Source organism: Ranitomeya imitator, chromosome 1 (assembly GCF_032444005.1).
Source record: "Ranitomeya imitator isolate aRanImi1 chromosome 1, aRanImi1.pri, whole genome shotgun sequence".
In the NCBI taxonomy this organism is placed as follows: domain Eukaryota; kingdom Metazoa; phylum Chordata; class Amphibia; order Anura; family Dendrobatidae; genus Ranitomeya; species Ranitomeya imitator.
Window position 1 is genome coordinate 1,213,060,725 of NC_091282.1, and position 23,372 is coordinate 1,213,084,096.

The 23,372-nt window shown below is 48.6% G+C and overlaps 1 protein-coding gene across 1 annotated transcript; it reads right to left on the reverse strand.

The window, feature by feature from the left end:
• Window positions 1-2,856: 2,856 nt before the first annotated feature.
• Window positions 2,857-22,366, reverse strand: LOC138657135 (kazal-type serine protease inhibitor domain-containing protein 1-like). Its single transcript, XM_069744699.1, has 3 exons — window positions 21,811-22,366; window positions 6,070-6,230; window positions 2,857-3,225 (listed from the first exon to the last, which is right to left on the reverse strand). Exons 1-3 carry the CDS (start codon window positions 22,364-22,366, stop codon window positions 2,857-2,859), a joined length of 1,086 nt encoding a protein of 361 aa, XP_069600800.1.
• Window positions 22,367-23,372: the final 1,006 nt, after the last annotated feature.

The following is a 23,372-nucleotide window of genomic DNA, read 5'->3' on the forward strand; positions in this document are numbered from 1 at the left end:
CTCAGTTGCTTTGGGCTCTTATGTGCATTGGTTCAATTTAAATGAGAGACCCTATATGCGATACCTGTTATAGCAAACATTTTTTCATTTGTTTTGTATTATTTTTTCTTGTTTTGTTTCATATTTTGCTTATTTTTTATCTCTGATATCTGATGCTGAGCTCACATGGTATTTAGGGTGTAAACTCATATATCACCCTTCTAAATAAGCTCTCATAGGATCGAGCATAGCACTTACTTATATGAAAAGAACGAGGGATTGGCCTCAGGTGTGTTGGGATCCTTTATGTATTGGCTCAATCTAATGAGAGACACCATATGCGATACCAGATATAGCAGACATTTTTTTCATTTATGTCTGTTTACTTTTTCTTGTTCTGTTGAATATTTTACTTATTTTCTTCTGATACATGATACTGAATCGGTATGGTATATAGGGTGTAAATGTATATATCATCCAGATAAACGAGCTCGCATAAGATAGGGTATTGTATTTATCTATGAGAAAGCAATGAGAAATTGGCCTCAGCTTTATCGGGCTTTTTGGTGCTTTGACCCTATTTAAATGAGAGACACTATATGTGATGCTCGACATAGCAGATATTTTTTCATTTGTGTTTTATGATTTTTTCTTGTTTTGTTGAATATTTTGCTCATTTTTTATCTTTGACATCTTATGCTGAATCCGTATGGCATCCAGGGTGTAAACTTATATATCATCCAAACATATGAACACCTACTGAGTGATCTAATGTATCTGCTGTTTCGGACTTGAGACACCTTATCATTGGTATCTGCTCTGTGTATGGGTCCTATGTATAGGTCTGCCTGTATGACATGTAGGTCATGATGTACTAACAAAGACAGTGACACATTGGTACATATACTAGAGGTGTCTATTCCCTATGACCTCTCAGTATTTATGAGCACAATATATCTGTGCTCTATTGTACCCCACTATTTTGATCTTTGATCATTGCTCGTGTATCATCACTCATATTTTAAGAACATTTATTCATCGAGCAATATCTATACCATCTTTTGCTGATATAGCTTTGGGGTACACGTAATTAGTGGACTTTTACGCAGCACTATCTTTTGCTGTGTTTTTAGTTTGTTTTGTTACACTTTTTACACTTTTTTTTTACACTTTTTTCACGTTTTTGGTTAGTGTGACCTTTTGGTCAATTTGTGTGTATGTCTGTGGGGACCTGGGCGTGGGTAGTTGGTAGGGCCTAGTAGGGCTAGAAGGGACAGTCGACGTGGAGCGGGGGCGCCATATCGTAATTTAGGGTGCCAACCTCCGCTGTTAGGTAGGTGAGAGCCATTATAGGGCCACCTAACAGGGACTGTGTCAGGAATACATTTGTTACCACTCCCTGTATTTTTCCTAGCCTACCCAAACCCAGGTGGTTGATGTTGGTAGCATACATTTAAGTAATTTGAATTGTCTATGAGAATTTTAGAAATTATTAATAAAATATTTTTTAGGATATTTCGTTTCTTTTTGGTTGTCCAAGCAAATATATCCTCATATTATTCTAATTGGTTGTCTGCTGACTTTTTAACCTCTATAAAAGTAAGGGCCTCCGGCGTTGACCAGGTAATTACAACATGAGATGTGCTCTGAGAGCAAAACACAAAGCTTAGGATGCCTTCATTCATAGGTGGAGAAGTACACTTCTAATGCAAGAGCTTTGTTCAAACGGGTCGCAGACTTTTTGGAGCCAGTAGTCAGTGATGAATATTGGGGTTTGCATCTATTACCTATTTATTGGAGATATATTTTTGGAGAGAAATTGTAGTAGATATTGTTAGGACTCAGTGTCCCTCAAGGGTTTGTCCCATGGGATAAGTGATGCTGTAACGAACAATGGAAGCACAATATCCACCATTGGTTTCAGGTTCCCGCTTATGTCCGTATGTAGAGGGGTTCAGAGCCAGAACTCAAGATGGTATCCACCGCTGGTCATCAGGTAACCGGACAAGCAATCGGTTCACTGAGGAAGGTCCTAATGACAGAAACGTCTGCATTTTGTACTGCTATGTGTAAACTGCATTAAACTCTCTTCTCATCATCCGTTGAGTGCCAAGTTCATTTTACTTACATACTACGGTTTGGGACCCTACTTGAGCACCAGAATACAGTAGTGCCACGGTTTACTATAACATATTTTTGGCTTTGTAATGAAGAGACATTCAAATGCATTCACTCACATCACCCTAAAGCCAGCCGAACACATCCAACTTAATATCGGTCCGATGGATGATTCTATCAATGACATGTCTCATCTTTATAGACAGGTAAAACCACAATAGGAAACATGACCACAATATCTACCACTTGGGACCCTCAGGAACGAAGATATCCTGAAAATTGTGGATCTCATAATCTGCCAAAAGACCTAGCACATCCCCAATCATCCCCCACATGAGCTCAGCAAGGGGAGGCGTGTGGGCGTAACCATGTTCTAATCATTGTTCATTCTGGAAGACACAGTTCGCAGTGACAGTGCTCCATTTCCTAATTAGGGTGCTCCCCTCCGTAAAGATAACTGACATTTCCGTGACACCAGGTTTAGTAATTTTCTTTCATTAGCCCTTTTATTCTATGTAATTGTATATACCGCATTGTTTTGTCCATTTTGTAACGAGTAACATGTAATGTGTCTGTATAAACGATTGGTGGTGGCATCTAATAGTTGTTTTTGTTATTGCGGAGTTTGGCAGTGACCGTACCATGGTAGATATATATTTATACATTCCATGTGTTGGAATCGGAGGTGTATGTACCATACGCTCACTGCTAGTTCCCCAATACCCGGTCTAGTAGTGGAAGCAGCCGCAGGCTCGTCCATCACTCGTCAGACAATTCTGTAATTGTCCTGACATTTGGAGGCTGCCAATGACTCCGTGCCACATTGTGGATGTGGTGTACAAGCGTGGGCGAGAGTGCTGCATTGTAGATGTGGTAGATGTACTCCAGAACCCCGCGGACACCCATTGGGGAGGATAATCCTTCACTCACTGTAACCATGGAGGATTGTACTGCATGGTGGAGGTGTATTAATGTCTCACCTTGTGAAATGACAGTCAGTCTCGCCGAGCTGGACACTTCTCCATACACGTTCCATGCCCGGCAGGTGTACACACCAGCGTCCCTTTGCTTGATCTGATGAATTTGCAGCCAGCCAGTTACCTGATGGCGCAGAGGCCCTCCACGAGTCTGTGCTCAAGAAGAAACATGGCGCATGAGGGGTGAGGTCACATGGAAGCGGATGTGATAGGGTTGATATAGCAGTAGACATTATCTAAACTAAGGTATACATGTTATAAACGATGGTTAGGAATAGTTCACATACTTTATATACTGTATACACCCCTTCCCCTTACACCCCTCAGTATACTCATATATAAGAGTGAAGTGGTCAAAAATTATGTTGAGAGGCCGAACTTTTATATTCCTATTTTGCATCTGTGTTCGCTAAAGGTACCGTCACACTAGACGATATTGCTAGCGATCCGTGACGTTGCAGCGTCCTCGCTAGCGATATCGTCCAGTGTGACAGGCAGCAGCGATCAGGCCCCTGCTGTGCTGTCGCTGGTCGGGGAAGAAAGGCCAGAACTTTGTTTCGTCGCTGGCTCTCCCGCTGACATCGCTGAATCGGCGTGTGTGACACCGATTCAGCGATGTCTTCGCTGGTAACCAGGGTAAACATCGGGTTACTAAGCGCAGGGCCGCACTTAGTAACCCGATGTTTACCCTGGTTACCATCGTTAAAGTAAAAAAACAACCACTACATACTTACCTACCGCTGTCTGTCCCCGGCGCTGTGCTTCTCTGCTCTGGCTGTGAGCACCGGGCATCTGGAAAGCAGAGCGGTGACGTCACCACACCACAGACAGCGGTAGGTAAGTATGTAGTGGTTGTTTTTTTACTTTTAGGATGGTAACCAGGGTAAACATCGGGTTACTAAGCGCGGCCCTGCGCTTAGTAACCCGATGTTTACCCTGGTTACCGGCATCGTTGGTCGCTGGAGAGCGGTCTGTGTGACAGCTCTCCAGCAACCAAACAGCGATGCTGCAGCGATCCGGATCGTTGTCGGTATCGCTGCAGCGTCGCTAAGTGTGACGGTACCTTAAGAAAGCAATTGTAACATCAACTGATCTTCACAGGGCCATTGAAGGAATAAAATATCCACACTATCCATGAACAGAGAGTTGGTGACGTAACACTTAGCTAATTTACATGAATTTACATCTCCTGGCCCAGATGAATTACATCCTAAGGTACTGAAAGAGTTAGCAGAGGAAATTGTAGAACCACTAGCCAAACCTATGAAAAATCCTGAAGAACAAGAGAAGTCCCAGAAGATTGGAGAAGGGCAAATGTTGTCCCTATCTTCGAAAAAGGAAAGAAAACGGAGCAAGGAAAATACAGGCCAGTGAGCCTTACTTCTATACCAGGAAAGATCTGTAAACAATTTGTTAAACAGCATCTATGTAAGGACTTGGATAAGAATACAGTAATTAACCAGAGGCAGCATGGGTTTGTAGCAAACAAGTCATGCCAGACTAATCTAATTTCCTTCTATGATGGAATCACTGACTGGGTGGATCAGGGAAATGCGGTAGATATAGTATATCTCGACTTCAGCAAAGCATTTGATAAAGTATCTCATACTATCCTTATAGAAAAAAATGACCAAGTATGGGATTGACAAAGCTACGGTTAGGTGGATTCATAACTGGCTCAGTGATCGGACCCAAAGAGTGGTAACAAATGGTTGCACATCCAATTGGAAGAGTGTTTCAAGTGGGGTACCACAAGGCTCTGTCCTAGCACCAGTGTTGTTTAACATTTTTATAAATGATACAGATAAGGGAACTGAAGTTAAACTAATCAAATTTATAGAGGATGCAAAGCTAGGAGGGATAGCTAAACTCTAGAGAAGACAGAGAAAGGATTCAGAAGGATCTAGATAAGCTTGAACAATGGGCAGCCACTAATAGAATGGTATTTTACAGGGAGAAATCCAAGATTTTACATCTGGGTAAGAAAATGAAAATTACAGCTACAGAATGGGTGAAATAGAACTAAGTAACAGCGTGTGAAAAAGACTTGTGTATACTAACAGTGTGATGCAGCAGCAAGAAAGGCAAACAATTCTAGGATGTATTAAGAGAAGCATAGCGTCTACATCACGTGAAGTAATTATCCCCCTCTCCTCCTCCTCGGTCAGGCCTCATCTGGAATACGGTGTCCAATTCTGGGTTCAACATTATAAAAAAGACTGAAAAACTGGAGCAAGTTCATAGAAGAGCGACCAGAATGGTGAGCGGACTGTAAACTATGTCCTACGAGGAACGGTTAAAGGATCTGGGAATGTTTAGTTGTAAGAAAGAAGAATAAGAGGAAGCTTAATAGCTGTCTACAAATATCTGAGGGGCTGTCACTGTGTAGAGGGATCATTATTCTCATTTGCACATGGAAGCATGAGAAGCAATGGAATGAAACTGAAAGGGAGAAGATACAGATTACATATTAGAAGGGTGACAGTGAGGTGATCAATGAGTGGAACAGGCGGCCACGAGAGGTGGTGAGTTCTCCTTCAATGGAAGTCTTCACACAGAGGCTGGACAGATATCTGAGATGGTGTAGTGACTCCTGCATTGAGCCGGGGGTTAGACACGAGGATCCTGGAGGTCCTGATGACCCTGGAGGTCCCTTCCAACAGTAGCATTCTAGGATTCTATAATATAGTGAGGTATATGCCTGTTATATATACAGTGAGGTGTATATACATTATGGTGGTTGGAAAGGGCTCATATATAGTTCATATATTTAGGGGTGTATGGGTTTGAGTGAGGTATATACCTTACTTATGATGGTTAGGACGGGTGCACATACTTTCTATAGTGACGTTTGTATGTTGCGGGGGTGTATACACTATATACAGTGAGGTATATACCTTACTTATGTGGGTTAGAACGGGTGCGCATACTTTAAATGGCAAGAGGGTCTACATACAGAGATGCGGGTGTCAGGCTTATGGGGTACATGCGGTACCTGTATGATGATGTGGCCGTGCTCTCCTGGCAGTGCTTTTTCCACCCCTTCTTTTCTCCATTCCATCTCCGCTATCGGTTGCGCAGAAACTTCACAGCCCAAGATGAGGCTCTGACCAATCACAGCCACTGTATCCCGATGAGAAGTGAGCAGAACCGGAGCTGTGGAGACAATGTCCATAATAAGCAGGGCTGTGGAGTTGGAGTCGGAATCGGAGCCCTTTTTGGTGGAGTCGGAGTCGGTATAAAATGGACCGACTCCGACTTCTAAAATATATAATAAATTGGGTACAGTAGTTCAATGCAGTTTGTAGGGAATATTTTTGTTCATAAGAATTTGGGAAAGTTATGAAATATCCTATAACTGTCTGTCCTATTACTGATCTAAGGTCTAGACTTTCAGCTGAGATTAATCTGTGCTACAGGTTATGTTCATGATAAGTAGTGAGGCTCCTCTACAGGGAAAAACAGCAAAGCACACATGGAAGGAATGCCTTCATTCATCTCAGAACTTCTGGAGTGAACAGGAAAGCCGGATTAAAGAAGGTAAGTACTTCCTAAAGCATATCTAACCTTTCAATAAACTGTGCATAAATCAATAGTCCAGTATATGTTGTCTCTGTATGCTTGGAGAAATTAGCTGCTCTGATGACTTATATACACTATACATAGAATATTAGGGGAAAACTGTTTTCTAACATCTCAAATTCAGAAATACAGTAACAGGATTGATGAGGACATATATATTTGTGTGTGTGTTCTGGAATGTGATTCAGCACAAACATTCTCCCTCCCTCCTCCCCTCTTCATAGACTGTGAAGAAATATGATGTGAAGCATTTAGTGCGCTGTACCCTGAGACGAGCCTGACATTGAAAGTTCAGCATAAAGCTATCTAAATTATTTTACAAACTTTATACGTATCATCTCTCCTATTGATTTATGCAAAGATTGTTTTATTTCTATCCTAAATTTGACAGTGTATGATTCCCTATTCTTGCAAGAATTACAATATACTTTATTTTTTTTTTTACAGGACAAAACTATTTTGAGAGCAAATTTACATAATTACAAAATGCCTAAGAAGCATCTTATGAAGTCAGCTGTATTTGAGCATTTCACAGTGAGTCAAGATAATAAACATTTTGTGTGTCAGTGTATAAGTTCCCTTCTTAAAGCTCAGGCGAAACGCGCATCGGGCAGGTGCAGGCTGCTACCGGGCTTCTCCACTGGTTAGTATACCACTATGTTTCCACTCTAGTGGACTTAATTTTGGAATTATGATTATTGCAAATTATTATATGTACCCCGTAATTTCCCGTCTCGTTTTCACCTAAAAATCTGTTTTCCCCTGTATTTATGGTTACTATGTACTATGAAACTTTTATTATTATTATTATTATTATTATTATTATTTATTTATATAGCACCATTAATTCCATGGTGCTGTACATGTGAAAAGGGGTTACATACAGGGCTATAGATATACTTTTATGCTTTAATAAACTATGATCTACTATATATGTTGTAGTTGTGTATTACATCTATAGGTATATTATATTTGAGTGGATGCACAACATATTCATTTTGGTTCTGTGTGTATATGACCCAGATGAAAACAAATGCTGTGATGCCAAAATCAGTGCATACTCAGGCAAGTGGTAAAAATGCTCCTTCAAGAGCTTCCAATCTAAAAAGACATTTACAACGCTGCCACCCAGAAGTTTACAAAGCTGTCATTGAAAAAGATAACAGCAGCACCAAGAAACCAGAGACCAGCACTTCCCGCCAGGCAAAGGAGGAGGATATTTTGTAAGTGACAAAGTTACTGTAACAATGAAATCAGATGTGTTTAAAAGACTGCTCATCGAGCTTGTTGTGAAGGACTGTATACCATTATCATTTTTGCATGACCAGCTTTTACAGCTCTTAATGGAGAAATGGCCCACAAACTTCGTGCTTCTCTGGAAAGAGAAAGTATTAGAAAATTAGTAATTGAAGAAGCCCTTAACCAAAAGGAAGATCTTAAAAAGACTCTCAAGAGACGCTTTGTATTTCTTAAAATAGATGCCTGCACACGTCACAGAGCGAACTATTTTGCTATCAACGTTCGATATGTTTGTGACAACAATAAAAATTGTTACTAAAACACTGGCAGTAAACGATACTAAAGCTCATCACAGCAGCCAGTTTCTCCAGACCTTAGTGGAAAAGGTTCTGCAAGATTATGAACTCAAAAAAGAACATGTTCTTGCTAGTGTAACTGATAATGCTGCAAACATGATAAGTACAATTAAACTGATGAATTAGAATAATGAAGGTAAACAGCAGCTAGAAGAACATTTCACATTCAGTATGTTGGAGATGGAAGGCCACAGTCCTGTTCCCATAACGGAGTAACACACATATTACTACAGAAGAACAGCAAAATGATTCTTTACAATTAGATGATCTTGTTGAAGCTGCTTCACACCTCTTTCCTATTCATCACATGCGCTGTGTTGTGCACGCGCCGCAGCTGGCAATAAGAGACAGTCTGCCAGAGGGACATGCTGGAGCTCTGATTAGCAAAGTGAGGAAATTGGCTATTGCTGCCAGAAACCCTAAAATTGGCTCCATCTTGAAGAGACTTGCTGGAAAAGGGGCAATTATGAATCAAGCCACTCGGTGGGGCAGCACCTATTTAATGATTGAGCGATTGCTTGACCTGAAACCCTTCCTTGTAGATATGGACAACCCTCAGGTAACACTATATGAAGGTCAATGGACATAGGTGGCCGAATTGAAGGAATTTCTTCATCACCCATTTACAGTTACAAGCTGAGGATTTAACTCCTGACATTTTTATAAAGGAGTGGAAGATCTTGTTGTTTTGCCTGTCCCAAAGAGGAGGTTTAATCTCAGATGGCATTGCTGCTTCAATGAAACGAAGACACTGCTATTAGAAAATAAAACTCTTCTGGCAGCTGTTTATGTGGACCTGAGTCATCGTATATTCCTGGATGATCAACAGCTTACTAAAGGAAAAGAAGCTCTGATTGAGGGAGCAGTTAGGATGAGCTACAGGACGGTCAAGAGCAAGAGGACTCGGGTCCTGCCAGTGCTGCTGCTGCTGTTCCTTCATCCTCATCAGATGAGGAGTTTGATTTCAACAAGTATTTGGACAACATGAAGCAGGCGAAGCGTAGCCGCAGGGAAAAAGATTCCACTCTCATAGAAAACAGATTGACAAGATTTTCGCAACGTTTTTCACTTGCTATCAAAGAAGTAGAAGAGTTCAATCGTTCATCAAAACTGACTGTGCACGAGGCAATTCCTTTATACCTTGATATTGTTAGAGATGTCGCCCGTGTGGTCACTGCTTTGCCACCAACCCAAGTTAGTGTAGAGAGGTTGTTCTCCAGCCTTAAAGTAATTAGGTCAGATGTGAGGTCATCTATGGGGGAGGATCTGATGGAGGCGATACTATTTCTCAGAACAAATTCATAGACAACACAAATGCTATTCAGTATGTTATTGTGAAAACTTTTTTTTTTTTTTACACTTACTGCAGAATGTGTAATAAATTGTAAATATGAAAAAAAATTGTTCTAAAGTTGTATTCCAATAAATTTATATTTTATGTTCTACCTAAAATGGCTTGATTATTGTATCATAGTAATGATTAAAAGTCTGATGTTATCGATTTACCACAGTAAATTTGTCACTTAAACCTAAACATGAGCCATTTATGAGGGAGTCGCAGTCGCGCAAATTGAGGAGTTGGAGTTGGAGTTACCCTGGCTCACTCAGTGTCCAGGCTCAGTGGTGAGGTGCAGCACAGGAGAAGATGTGGAGACAACGTCCATTATAAGGACTCTTCTCTACAGACTGGCCACCTCCACAGAGTTACCCTGGCTCACTCAGTGTCCAGGCTCAGTGGTGAGGTGCAGCACAGGAGAAGATGTGGAGACAACGTCCATTATAAGGCCTCCTCTCTACAGACAGGCCACCTCCACAGAGTTACCCTGGCTCACTCAGTGTCCAGGCTCAGTCGCAAGGTGCAGCACAGGAGAAGATGTGGAGACAACGTCCATTATAAGGACTCTTCTCTACAGACAGGCCACCTCCACAGAGTTACCCTGGCTCACACAGTGTCCAGGCTCAGTGGTGAGGTGCAGCACAGGAGAAGATGTGGAGACAACGTCCATTATAAGGACTCTTCTCTACAGACAGGCCACCTCCACAGAGTTACCCTGGCTCACTCAGTGTCCAGGCTCAGTCGCAAGGTGCAGCACAGGAGAAGATGTGGAGACAACGTCCATTATAAGGACTCTTCTCTACAGACAGGCCACCTCCACAGAGTTACCCTGGCTCACTCAGTGTCCAGGCTCAGTGGTGAGGTGCAGCACAGGATAAGATGTGGAGACAACGTCCATTATAAGGTCTCTTCTCTACAGACAGGCCACCTCCACAGAGTTATAATGGCTCACTCAGTGTCCAGGCTCAGTGGTGAGGTGCAGCACAGGAGAAGATGTGGAGACACCATCCATCATAAGGTCTCTTCTCTACAGACAGGCCACCTCCACAGAGTTACCCTGGCTCACTCAGTGTCCAGGCTCAGTGGTGAGGTGCAGCACAGGAGAAGATGTGGAGACAACGTCCATTATAAGGACTCTTCTCTACAGACAGGCCACCTCCACAGAGTTACCCTGGCTCACTCAGTGTCCAGGCTCAGTGGTGAGGTGCAGCACAGGAGAAGATGTGGAGACACCATCCATCATAAGGTCTCTTCTCTACAGACAGGCCACCTCCACAGAGTTACCCTGGCTCACTCAGTGTCCAGGCTCAGTCGCAAGGTGCAGCACAGGAGAAGATGTGGAGACAACGTCCATTATAAGGCCTCCTCTCTACAGATAGGCCACCTCCACAGAGTTACCCTGGCTCACTCAGTGTCCAGGCTCAGTGGTGAGGTGCAGCACAGGAGAAGATGTGGAGACAACGTCCATTATAAGGTCTCCTCTCTACAGACAGGCCACCTCCACAGAGTTATAATGGCTCACTCAGTGTCCAGGCTCAGTGGTGAGGTGCAGCACAGGAGAAGATGTGGAGACAACGTCCATTATAAGGACTCTTCTCTACAGACAGGCCACCTCCACAGAGTTACCCTGGCTCACTCAGTGTCCAGGCTCAGTGGTGAGGTGCAGCACAGGAGAAGATGTGGAGACAACGTCCATTATAAGGACTCTTCTCTACAGACAGGCCACCTCCACAGAGTTACCCTGGCTCGCTCAGTGTCCAGGCTTAGTGGTGAGGTGCAGCACAGGAGAAGATGTGGAGACAACGTCCATTATAAGGCCTCCTCTCTACAGACAGGCCACCTCCACAGAGTTACCCTGGCTCACTCAGTGTCCAGGCTCAGTGGTGAGGTGCAGCACAGGAGAAGATGTGGAGACAACGTCCATTATAAGGCTTCCTCTCTACAGACAGGCCACCTCCACAGAGTTACCCTGGCTCACTCAGTGTCCAGGCTCAGTGGTGAGGTGCAGCACAGGAGAAGATGTGGAGACAACGTCCATTATAAGGACTCTTCTCTACAGACAGGCCACCTCCACAGAGTTACCCTGGCTCACACAGTGTCCAGGCTCAGTGGTGAGGTGCAGCACAGGAGAAGATGTGGAGACAACGTCCATTATAAGGTCTCTTCTCTACAGACAGGCCACCTCCACAGAGTTACCCTGGCTCACTCAGTGTCCAGGCTCAGTGGCGAGGTGCAGCACAGGAGAAGATGTGGAGACAACGTCCATTATAAGGACTCTTCTCTACAGACAGTCACCTCCACAGAGTTACCCTGGCTCACTCAGTGTCCAGGCTCAGTGGTGAGGTGCAGCACAGGAGAAGATGTGGAGACAACGTCCATTATAAGGACTCTTCTCTACAGACAGGCCACCTCCACAGAGTTACCCTGGCTCACTCAGTGTCCAGGCTCAGTGGTGAGGTGCAGCACAGGAGAAGATGTGGAGACAACGTCCATTATAAGGACTCTTCTCTACAGACAGGCCACCTCCACAGAGTTACCCTGGCTCACACAGTGTCCAGGCTCAGTGGTGAGGTGCAGCACAGGAGAAGATGTGGAGACAACGTCCATCATAAGGTCTCTTCTCTACAGACAGGTCACCTCCACAGAGTTACCCTGGCTCACTCAGTGTCCAGGCTCAGTGGTGAGGTGCAGCACAGGAGAAGATGTGGAGACAACGTCCATTATAAGGCCTCCTCTCTACAAACAGGCCACCTCCACAGAGTTACCCTGGCTCACACAGTGTCCAGGCTCAGTGGCAAGGTGCAGCACAGGAGAAGATGTGGAGACAACGTCCATTATAAGGTCTCCTCTCTACAGACAGGCCACCTCCACAGAGTTACCCTGGCTCACACAGTGTCCAGGCTCAGTGGTGAGGTGCAGCACAGGAGAAGATGTGGAGACAACGTCCATTATAAGGACTCTTCTCTACAGACAGGCCACCTCCACAGAGTTACCCTGGCTCACACAGTGTCCAGGCTCAGTGGTGAGGTGCAGCACAGGAGAAGATGTGGAGACAACGTCCATCATAAGGTCTCTTCTCTACAGACAGGTCACCTCCACAGAGTTACCCTGGCTCACTCAGTGTCCAGGCTCAGTGGTGAGGTGCAGCACAGGAGAAGATGTGGAGACAACGTCCATTATAAGGCCTCCTTTCTACAGACAGGCCACCTCCACAGAGTTACCCTGGCTCACTCAGTGTCCAGGCTCAGTGGCAAGGTGCAGCACAGGAGAAGATGTGGAGACAACGTCCATTATAAGGCTTCCTCTCTACAGACAGGCCACCTCCACAGAGTTACCCTGGCTCACTCAGTGTCCAGGCTCAGTGGTGAGGTGCTGCACAGGAGAAGATGTGGAGACAACGTCCATTATAAGGCCTCCTCTCTACAGACAGGCCACCTCCACAGAGTTACCCTGGCTCACTCAGTGTCCAGGCTCAGTGGTGAGGTGCAGCACAGGAGAAGATGTGGAGACAACGTCCATTATAAGGCTTCCTCTCTACAGACAGGCCACCTCCACAGAGTTACCCTGGCTCACTCAGTGTCCAGGCTCAGTGGTGAGGTGCAGCACAGGAGAAGATGTGGAGACAACGTCCATTATAAGGCCTCCTCTCTACAGACAGGCCACCTCCACAGAGTTACCCTGGCTCACTCAGTGTCCAGGCTCAGTCGCAAGGTGCAGCACAGGAGAAGATGTGGAGACAACGTCCATTATAAGGCCTCCTCTCTACAGACAGGCCACCTCCACAGAGTTACCCTGGCTCACTCAGTGTCCAGGCTCAGTGGTGAGGTGCAGCACAGGAGAAGATGTGGAGACAACGTCCATTATAAGGCCTCCTCTCTACAGACAGGCCACCTCCACAGAGTTACCCTGGCTCACTCCGGTCCTCAAGAGCCACCAACAGGTCATGTTTTCAGTACTTCCTTAGTATTGCACAGGGAATAATTCCATCACCTGGGCAATACTAAGGAAATCCTGAAAACATGACCTGTTGGTGGGCCTTGAGGAGCGCAGTTGGGGACCACTGCAGGTAGTCAGCACATACAACACCGTTCTGACTCCAGGCCAGAAGGGGGAGCTCTACACCCGACTTCAGGGGAGCTGCTCTCTCTGGTCGGGAGGAGGAGTCAGTTGCTAGGCAGTTGCTAGGCAGTTGGAGTTAGACAGTTGGTGAGAGGAGAGCGAGGAGTAAGGAAGGAAAGCTGGGGCCGTGCAGACGAGTGATTCTGCAGCTCCTGGGAAGGAAAAAGAGAGCAGAGCAACTTGTAAAGAGACTGAAAGGAGGAAGGAGCAAGTGAAGAGCTGGAGAGAGAAGCTGCGACTGAGCTTCCTCCACGTTGAGCGCATATACCGGTAGCCGGAAGAACGAGGTTGTGGGGGTAACTTTATGCCCCACGGCAGAAACCGTCAGGGCAGCAGATTGTAAGTGACCTGTCTACTATAGGCACCTGAAGACACAGTAGCGCATAGAGCCCGGGTCGTGATAGCGATCCTGTAAAAAGGCTCGAGTTACCTGTCATACGGGTAGTGTCCTACCAACCTGGGGGAAAGAGAGAATGTGAGGACCTTGTGAGAGGCCTAAGGCAGCAAGGGAATACACCACAGTGCTAGAAGGAAGGCTTCCAACCCCACCTGGTAAGGGGGACTCCTGAGACGCTTCCAAGCCGGCCGGACCACCACCGTGATCTGGTGCCCTGGACTGTGGCAGCCTGAAACATACAGTAAAGAGACTGCAAACCTGCGTCCTCGTTCTGTACTGCGCCATTCACCATCTCCATCTATACATCGGGAGCCCTGTGGACCCCGCTTCACCTGTGGGAAGGTACAGGTCCTTCTCAAAAAATTAGCATATAGTGTTAAATTTCATTATTTACCATAATGTAATGATTACAATTAAACTTTCATATATTATAGATTCATTATCCACCAACTGAAATTTGTCAGGTCTTTTATTGTTTTAATACTGATGATTTTGGCATACAACTCCTGATAACCCAAAAAACCTGTCTCAATAAATTAGCATATTTCACCCATCCAATCAAATAAAAGTGTTTTTTAATAACAAACAAAAAACCCATCAAATAATAATGTTCAGTTATGCACTCAATACTTGGTGGGGAATCCTTTGGCAGAAATTACTGCTTCAATGCGGCGTGGCATGGAGGCAATCAGCCTGTGACACTGCTGAGATGTTATGGAGGCCCAGGATGCTTCAATAGCGGCCTTAAGCTCATCCAGAGTGTTGGGTCTTGCGTCTCTCAACTTTCTCTTCACAATATCCCACAGATTCTCTATGGGGTTCAGGTCAGGAGAGTTGGCAGGCCAATTGAGCACAGTAATACCATGGTCAGTAAACCATTTACCAGTGGTTTTGGCACTGTGAGCAGGTGCCAGGTCGTGCTGAAAAATGAAATCTTCATCTCCATAAAGCATTTCAGCCGATGGAAGCATGAAGTGCTCCAAAATCTCCTGATAGCTAGCTGCATTGACCCTGCCCTTGATGAAACACAGTGGACCAACACCAGCAGCTGACATGGCACCCCACACCATCACTGACTGTGGGTACTTGACACTGGACTTCAGGCATTTTGGCATTTCCTTCTCCCCAGTCTTCCTCCAGACTCTGGCACCTTGATTTCCGAATGACATGCAAAATTTGCTTTCATCAGAAAAAAGTACTTGGGACCACTTAGCAACAGTCCAGTGCTGCTTCTCTGTAGCCCAGGTCAGGCGCCTCTGCCGCTGTTTATGGTTCAAAAGTGGCTTTACCTGGGGAATGCGGCACCTGTAGCCCATTTCCTGCACACGCCTGTGCACGGTGGCTCTGGATGTTTCCACACCAGACTCAGTCCACTGCTTCCTCAGGTTCCCCAAGGTCTGGAATCGCTCCTTCTCCACAATCTTCCTCAGGGTCCGGTCTCCTCTTCTCGTTGTACAGCGTTTTCTGCCACATTGTTTCCTTCCAACAGACTTACCATTGAGGTGCCTTGATACAGCACTCTGGGAACAGCCTATTTGTTGAGAAGTTTCTTTCTGGGTCTTACCCTCTTGCTTGAGGGTGTCAATGATGGCCTTCTTGACATCTGTCAGGTCGCTAGTCTTACCCATGATGGGGGTTTTGAGTAATGAACCAGGCAGGGAGTTTATAAAAGCCTCAGGTATCTTTTGCATGTGTTTAGAGTTAATTAGTTGATTCAGAAGATTAGGGTAATAGGTCGTTTAGAGAACCTTTTCTTGATATGCTAATTTATTGAGACAGGTTTTTTGGGTTATCAGGAGTTGTATGCCAAAATCATCAGTATTAAAACAATAAAAGACCTGACAAATTTCAGTTGGTGGATAATGAATCTATAATATATGAAAGTTTAATTGTAATCATTACATTATGGTAAATAATGAAATTTAACACTATATGCTAATTTTTTGAGAAGGACCTGTATATACCATCCCAGCTGCCTTAACATCACCCCAGAGGACCCCTTTAAGCAGCTTCGGTCCCCACTGACCGAATACCACAGGTGGCGTCACAAACTTTATTATTTCACACACCCCTTTAAAGACCGCTCATTAAACATGACCGGGTCACCGCCACCGTGACACATCCCTTTAAGTACCGGACCCAGTACCGAATACCCCACGGCCCTGGTGGGCGTTCCACTGCCCTCTCCTAATACACAGACATCAGACACCGCCCTCTCCTCCTAACACTCAGAAAATAGGACGACGACCTCTCCTCCTTCTAATACACAGACATCAGGACGCTGACCTCTCCTCCTCCTAATACACAGACATCAGGACGCTGACCTCTCCTCCTCCTAATACACAGACATCAGGACGCTGACCTCTCCTCCTCCTAATACACTGACATCAGGACACCGCCCTCTCCTCCTTGTACACTGACATCAGACACCGCCCTCTCCTCCTCCGTATACACAGACACCGCCCTCTCCTCCTCCGTATACACAGACACCGCCCTCTCCTCCTCCGTATACACAGACACCGCCCTCTCCTCCTCCGTATACACAGACACCGCCCTCTCCTCCTCCGTATACACAGACACCGCCCTCTCCTCCTCCGTATACACAGACACCGCTCTCTCCTTCTCTGTATACACAGACACCGCCCTCTCCTCCTCCGTATACACAGACACCGCCCTCTCCTCCTCCGTATACACAGACACCGCCCTCTCCTCCTCCGTATACACAGACACCGCCCTCTCCTCCTCTGTATACACAGACACCGCCCTCTCCTCCTACTGGTACACAGACACCGCCTTCTCCTCCTGGTACACAGACACCGCCCTCTCCTCCTCCGTATACACAGACACCGCCCTCTCCTCCTCCGTATACACAGACACCGCCCTCTCCTCCTCCGTATACACAGACACCGCCCTCTCCTCCTACTGGTACACAGACACCGCCTTCTCCTCCTGGTACACAGACACCGCCCTCTCCTCCTCCGTATACACAGACACCGCCCTCTCCTCCTCCGTATACACAGACACCGCCCTCTCCTCCTCCGTATACAGACACCGCCCTCTCCTCCTCCGTATACACAGACACCGCCCTCTCCTCCTCCGTATACACAGATGCCACCCTCTCCTCCTCCGTATACACAGACACCGCCCTCTCCTCCTCCGTATACACAGACACCGCCCTCTCCTCCGTATACACAGACACCGCTCTCTCCTCCTCCGTATACACAGACACCGCCCTCTCCTCCTTGTACACTGACATCAGACACCGCCCTCTCCTCCTCCGTATACACAGACACCGCCCTCTCCTCCGTATACACAGACACTGCCCTCTCCTCCTCCGTATACACAGACACCGCCCTCTCCTCCGTATACACAGACACCGCTCTCTCCTCCTCCGTATACACAGACACCGCCCTCTCCTCCTTGTACACTGACATCAGACACCGCCCTCTCCTCCTCCGTATACACAGACACCGCCCTCTCCTCCGTATACACAGACACTGCCCTCTCCTCCTCGTACACAGACATCAGACACCACCTCCTTGTACACAGACACCGCCCTCTCCTCCTCCGTATACAGACACCGCCCTCTCCTCCTCTGTATACACAGACACCGCCCTCTCCTCCTCCGTATACAGACACCGCCCTCTCCTCTGTATACACAGACACCGCCCTCTCCTCCTCTGTATACACAGACACCGCCCTCTCCTCCTCTGTATACACAGACACCGCCCTCTCCTCCTCCGTATACACAGACAATGCCCTCTCCTCCTCCGTATACAGACAACGCCCTCTCCTCCGAATACACAGACACCGCCTTCTCCTCCTTGTACACAGACACCGCCCTCTCCTCCTCCTTGTACACAGACACCGCCCTCTCCTCCTTGTACACAGACACCGCCCTCTCCTCCTCCGTATACACAGACACCGCCCTCTCCTCCGTATACACAGACACCGCCCTCTCCTCCTCCATATACACAGACACCGCCCTCTCCTCCTCTGTATACACAGACACCGCCCTCTCCTCCATATACACAGACACCGCCCTCCTCCGTATACACAGACATCAGACACCGCCCTCTCCTCCGTATACATAGACACCGCCCTCTCCTCCGTATACATAGACACCGCCCTCTCCTCCGTATACATAGACACCGCCCTCTCCTCCTCCGTATACACAGACATCAGACACCGCCCTCTCCTCCGTATACATAGACACCGCCCTCTCCTCCGTATACATAGACACTGCCCTCTCCTCCTCGTACACAGACATCAGGACACCTCCCTCTCCTCCTTGTACACTGACACCGCCCTCTCCTCCGCATACATAGACACCGCCCTCTCCTCCTCCGTATGCACAGACACCGCCCTCTCCTCCTCCATATACACAGACACCGCCCTCTCCTCCGTATACACAGACACTGCCCTCTCCTCCTCGTACACAGACACCGCCCTCTCCTCCGTATACACAGACACCGCCCTCTCCTCCGTATACACTGACACCGCCCTCTCCTCCTCGTACACTGACATCAGACACCGCCCTCTCCTCCTCCGTATACATAGACACCGCCCTCTCCTCCATATACACAGACACCGCCCTCTCCTCCTCGTATACAGACACGGCCCTCTCCTCCTTGTACACAGACACCGCCCTCTCCTCCTCCGTATACACAGACACCGCCCTCTCCTCCTATGTATACACAGACACCGCCCTCTCCTCCTCCGTATACACAGACACCGCCCTCTCCTCCTATGTATACACAGACACCGCCCTCTCCTCCTCGTATACAGACACGGCCCTCTCCTCCTTGTACACAGACACCGCCCTCTCCTCCTCCGTATACACAGACACCGCCCTCTCCTCCTATGTATACACAGACACCGCCCTCTCCTCCTCCGTATACACAGACACCGCCCTCTCCTCCTCCGTATACACAGACACCACCCTCTCCTCCTCCGTATACACAGACACCGCCCTCTCCTCCTCCGTATACACAGACACCGCCCTCTCCTCCTATGTATACACAGACACCGCCCTCTCCTCCTCGTATACAGACACGGCCCTCTCCTCCTTGTACACAGACACCGCCCTCTCCTCCTCCGTATACACAGACACCGCCCTCTCCTCCTATGTATACACAGACACCGCCCTCTCCTCCTCCGTATACACAGACACCGCCCTCTCCTCCTCCGTATACACAGACACCACCCTCTCCTCCTCCGTATACACAGACACCGCCCTCTCCTCCTCCGTATACACAGACACCACCCTCTCCTCCTCGTACACTGACGCCGCCCTCTCCTCCTCCGTATACACAGACACCGCCTTCTCCACCGTATACACAGACACCGCCCTCTCCTCCTCCGTATACACAGACCCCGCCCTCTCCTCCTGGTACACAGACACTGCCCTCTCCTCCTGGTACACAGACACTGCCTTCTCCTCCTGGTACACAGACACCGCCCTCTCCTCCTCCGTATACACAGACACCGCCTTCTCCACCGTATACACAGACACCGCCCTCTCTTCCTCCGTATACAGACACCGCCCTCTCCTCCTCCGTATACACAGACACCGCCCTCTCCTCCTCCATATACACAGACACCGCCCTCTCCTCCGTATACACAGACACTGCCCTCTCCTCCTCGTACACAGACACCGCCCTCTCCTCCGTATACACAGACACCGCCCTCTCCTCCGTATACACTGACACCGCCCTCTCCTCCTCGTACACTGACATCAGACACCGCCCTCTCCTCCTCCGTATACATAGACACCGCCCTCTCCTCCATATACACAGACACCGCCCTCTCCTCCTCGTATACAGACACCGCCCTCTCCTCCTCCGTATACACAGACACCGCCCTCTCCTCCTTGTACACAGACACCGCCCTCTCCTCCTCGTACACTGACACCACCCTCTCCTCCTCGTACACTGACGCCGCCCTCTCCTCCTCCGTATACACAGACACCGCCTTCTCCACCGTATACACAGACCCCGCCCTCTCCTCCTGGTACACAGACACCGCCCTCTCCTCCTGGTACACAGACACTGCCTTCTCCTCCTGGTACACAGACACCGCCCTCTCCTCCTCCGTATACACAGACACCGCCTTCTCCACCGTATACACAGACACCGCCCTCTCCTCCTCCGTATAGAGACACCGCCCTCTCCTCCTCAGTATACACAGACACCGCCCTCTCCTCCTCCGTATACACAGACACCGCCCTCTCCTCCTCCATATACACAGACACCGCCCTCTCCTCCGTATACACAGACACTGCCCTCTCCTCCTCGTACACAGACACCGCCCTCTCCTCCGTATACACAGACACCGCCCTCTCCTCCGTATACACTGACACCGCCCTCTCCTCCTCGTACACTGACATCAGACACCGCCCTCTCCTCCTCTGTATACATAGACACCGCCCTCTCCTCCATATGCACAGACACCGCCCTCTCCTCCTCATATACAGACACCGCCCTCTCCTCCTCGTATACAGACACCGCCCTCTCCTCCTCTGTATACACAGACACCGCCCTCTCCTCCTTGTACACAGACACCGCCCTCTCCTCCTCGTACACTGACGCCGCCCTCTCCTCCTCCGTATACACAGACACCGCCTTCTCCACCGTATACACAGACCCCGCCCTCTCCTCCTCCGTATACACAGACACCGCCCTCTCCTCCTCCGTATACACAGACACCGCCCTCTCCTCCTCCGTATACACAGACACCGCCTTCTCCTCCTCCGTATACACAGACACCGCCCTCTCCTCCATATACACAGACCCGCCCTCTCCTCCGTATACACAGACACCGCCCTCTCCTCCTCCGTATACACAGACACCGCCCTCTCCTCCTCCGTATACACAGACACCGCCCTCTCCTCCTCCGTATACACAGACACCGCCTTCTCCTCCTCCGTATACACAGACACCGCCCTCTCCTCCATATACACAGACCCGCCCTCTCCTCCGTATACACAGACACCGCCCTCTCCTCCTCCGTATACACAGACACCGCCCTCTCCTCCATATACACAGACACCGCCCTCTCCTCCTCCGTATACACAGACACCGCCTTCTCCACCGTATACACAGACCCCGCCCTCTCCTCCTCCGTATACACAGACACCGCCTTCTCCTCCTGGTACACAGATACCGCCCTCTCCTCCTCCATATACACAGACACCGCCCTCTCCTCCGTATACACAGACACCGCCTTCTCCTCCGTATACACAGACACCGCCCTCTCCTCCTCCGTATACACAGACCCCGCCCTCTCCTCCTCCGTATACACAGACACCGCCTTCTCCTCCTGGTACACAGATACCGCCCTCTCCTCCTCCATATACACAGACACCGCCCTCTCCTCCGTATACACAGACACCGCCTTCTCCTCCGTATACACAGACACCGCCCTCTCCTCCTCCGTATACACAGACACCGCCCTCTCCTCCTCCGTATACACAGACACCGCCTTCTCCTCCGTATACACAGACACCGCCCTCTCCTCCTCCGTATACACAGACACCGCCCTCTCCTCCATATACACAGACCCTGCCCTCTCCTCCTCGTTCACTGACCCCGCCCTCTCCTCCTCGTACACAGCCTCAGCCCAGGGCCCATTCACCCTTTGGGCCATTCACTGCAGTCCCTCTGACTCTCCTGCTCCCCCTGGTGGCGGAGCTTTCTGGGGCCTCACCTTCTTGGCATGGTCCAGCATGTGCCAGGCTCAGGACCCTTCTCCTGCGGGTGCGTGCGGCCTCCTGCAGTCGGCAGATGTTCTTGTAGGTCCTGCGGTCAGAACCACACACGCTCTCCTGGTTGGGGCAGACACACTGGGGCTCAGCCCCGTGCACCGCCATCACCTGGCACTGCAGCTCCTCTCCGCAGTGGCCATACAGGTGCTTCTGCCATGGCAGGTCACAGAGCTGGCCCTCCACATTGGCGCACTCCCAGCAGCACCCGCACCCATCCTTCACTCTGCCGGCGGGGCAGCGCAGTGGTCCTGAGGGGCAGCTCAAGTCCTGGCATGGCGGACAATTCCTTTTCATCTCCACTTCATTGGACCATCCTCCATGGGGCAAAGATCTCAGCGAGGCTGGTGAGGGCAGGAGAAGGAGCAAGGACACCAAGGAGAGAGACTGCAGGGCGCTCATGGTGGCCAGCGAGGTCTGGTGAGACCTGCTCAGCTGCAGGGGTTTTATGGAGGCCAGGGGTGTGATATTGACCCCATCCCACCTGTAACAGGCTTTCATGACCTCCCCACCCCCAGCCCCCATTAGACCCCTCAGGCTCATTATCTGTTGACTGCTCATTTGCACATTGTTAATGGAGGAGGGACGTATTCAATGCAGAAGAGCAGATACCCAAATAACCCCAACTGTGGACCCATGGAGGTGTCAAAGACGAGACTTCTGTGTATACAGAGTATACGGGGCCTCATGGCCTTGGTCTTCATTACCATACTGCCAGTATCACATCCAGACCTCAGCTCCAGTATAGAGCACCCGATGTGTACTCTCAGTCTGGGGGTGTACTTACTAATCACTGCATGGAATGGCACCACCATTATGAGATGCCTGGCTATGGCGTCCCAGTGTGCAGACATAGAATACAATAACATTGGATGGATTGAAGGCTGGGATGGCGCCATCTCTACTACATAGCTCCTGTCTGTCCACGACTCAGGACCAGGCCATATTGTCACCCTCCTGCCTACAGTGTAGCACATGTGATAAGGAGAATGACACTGGGGTAGGGAGCGATCACTTTTGAAAGCCTACCCTGGTACATTGGCAACACTCATAATTCAATCCTCACAAAGCAACCCAAAGAATGCCCATCAGGGTCCCCTCTGATGCCCTCCCTGCACAGATTAAGAGGTTTTTAATACATGTTGACCAAACACTCATGTTCCTGTTCAGATCATTCAATGGGTTTATCTCCCCTCATGTCTCCTGTGATTGTCTAGTTGAGAGAACTGCAGACATGATGACGATGGATGGAAGACACCATCATGCAAAAGGAAGAAAGTCTTATGATGGTGGGACGACAAGCACTTCATGTAAAGAGAGGACAGGCTGACGATGGTGGGAAGACGAGCACTTCATGTCAACAGAGGATAGGCTGACGATGGTGGGAAGACGAGCACTTCATGTAAAGAGAGGCTGACGATGGTGGGAAGACGAGCACTTCATGTCAACAGAGGATAGGCTGACGATGGTGGGAAGACGAGCACTTCATGTAAAGAGAGGACAGGCT

Excerpts from the sequence above, each read along its gene's own strand:
- LOC138657135 (XM_069744699.1), bottom strand. The coding sequence starts at position 22,366 with ATGAAAGCCTGTTACAGGTGGGATGGGGTCAATATCACACCCCTGGCC. Across the intron at positions 6,231-21,810 it reads TGCTGGACCATGCCAAGAAG|CTCCGGTTCTGCTCACTTCT; the intron begins GTGAGGCCCCAG and ends TTGTCTCCACAG. Across the intron at positions 3,226-6,069 it reads ACGGCCACATCATCATACAG|ACTCGTGGAGGGCCTCTGCG; the intron begins GTACCGCATGTA and ends TCTTGAGCACAG.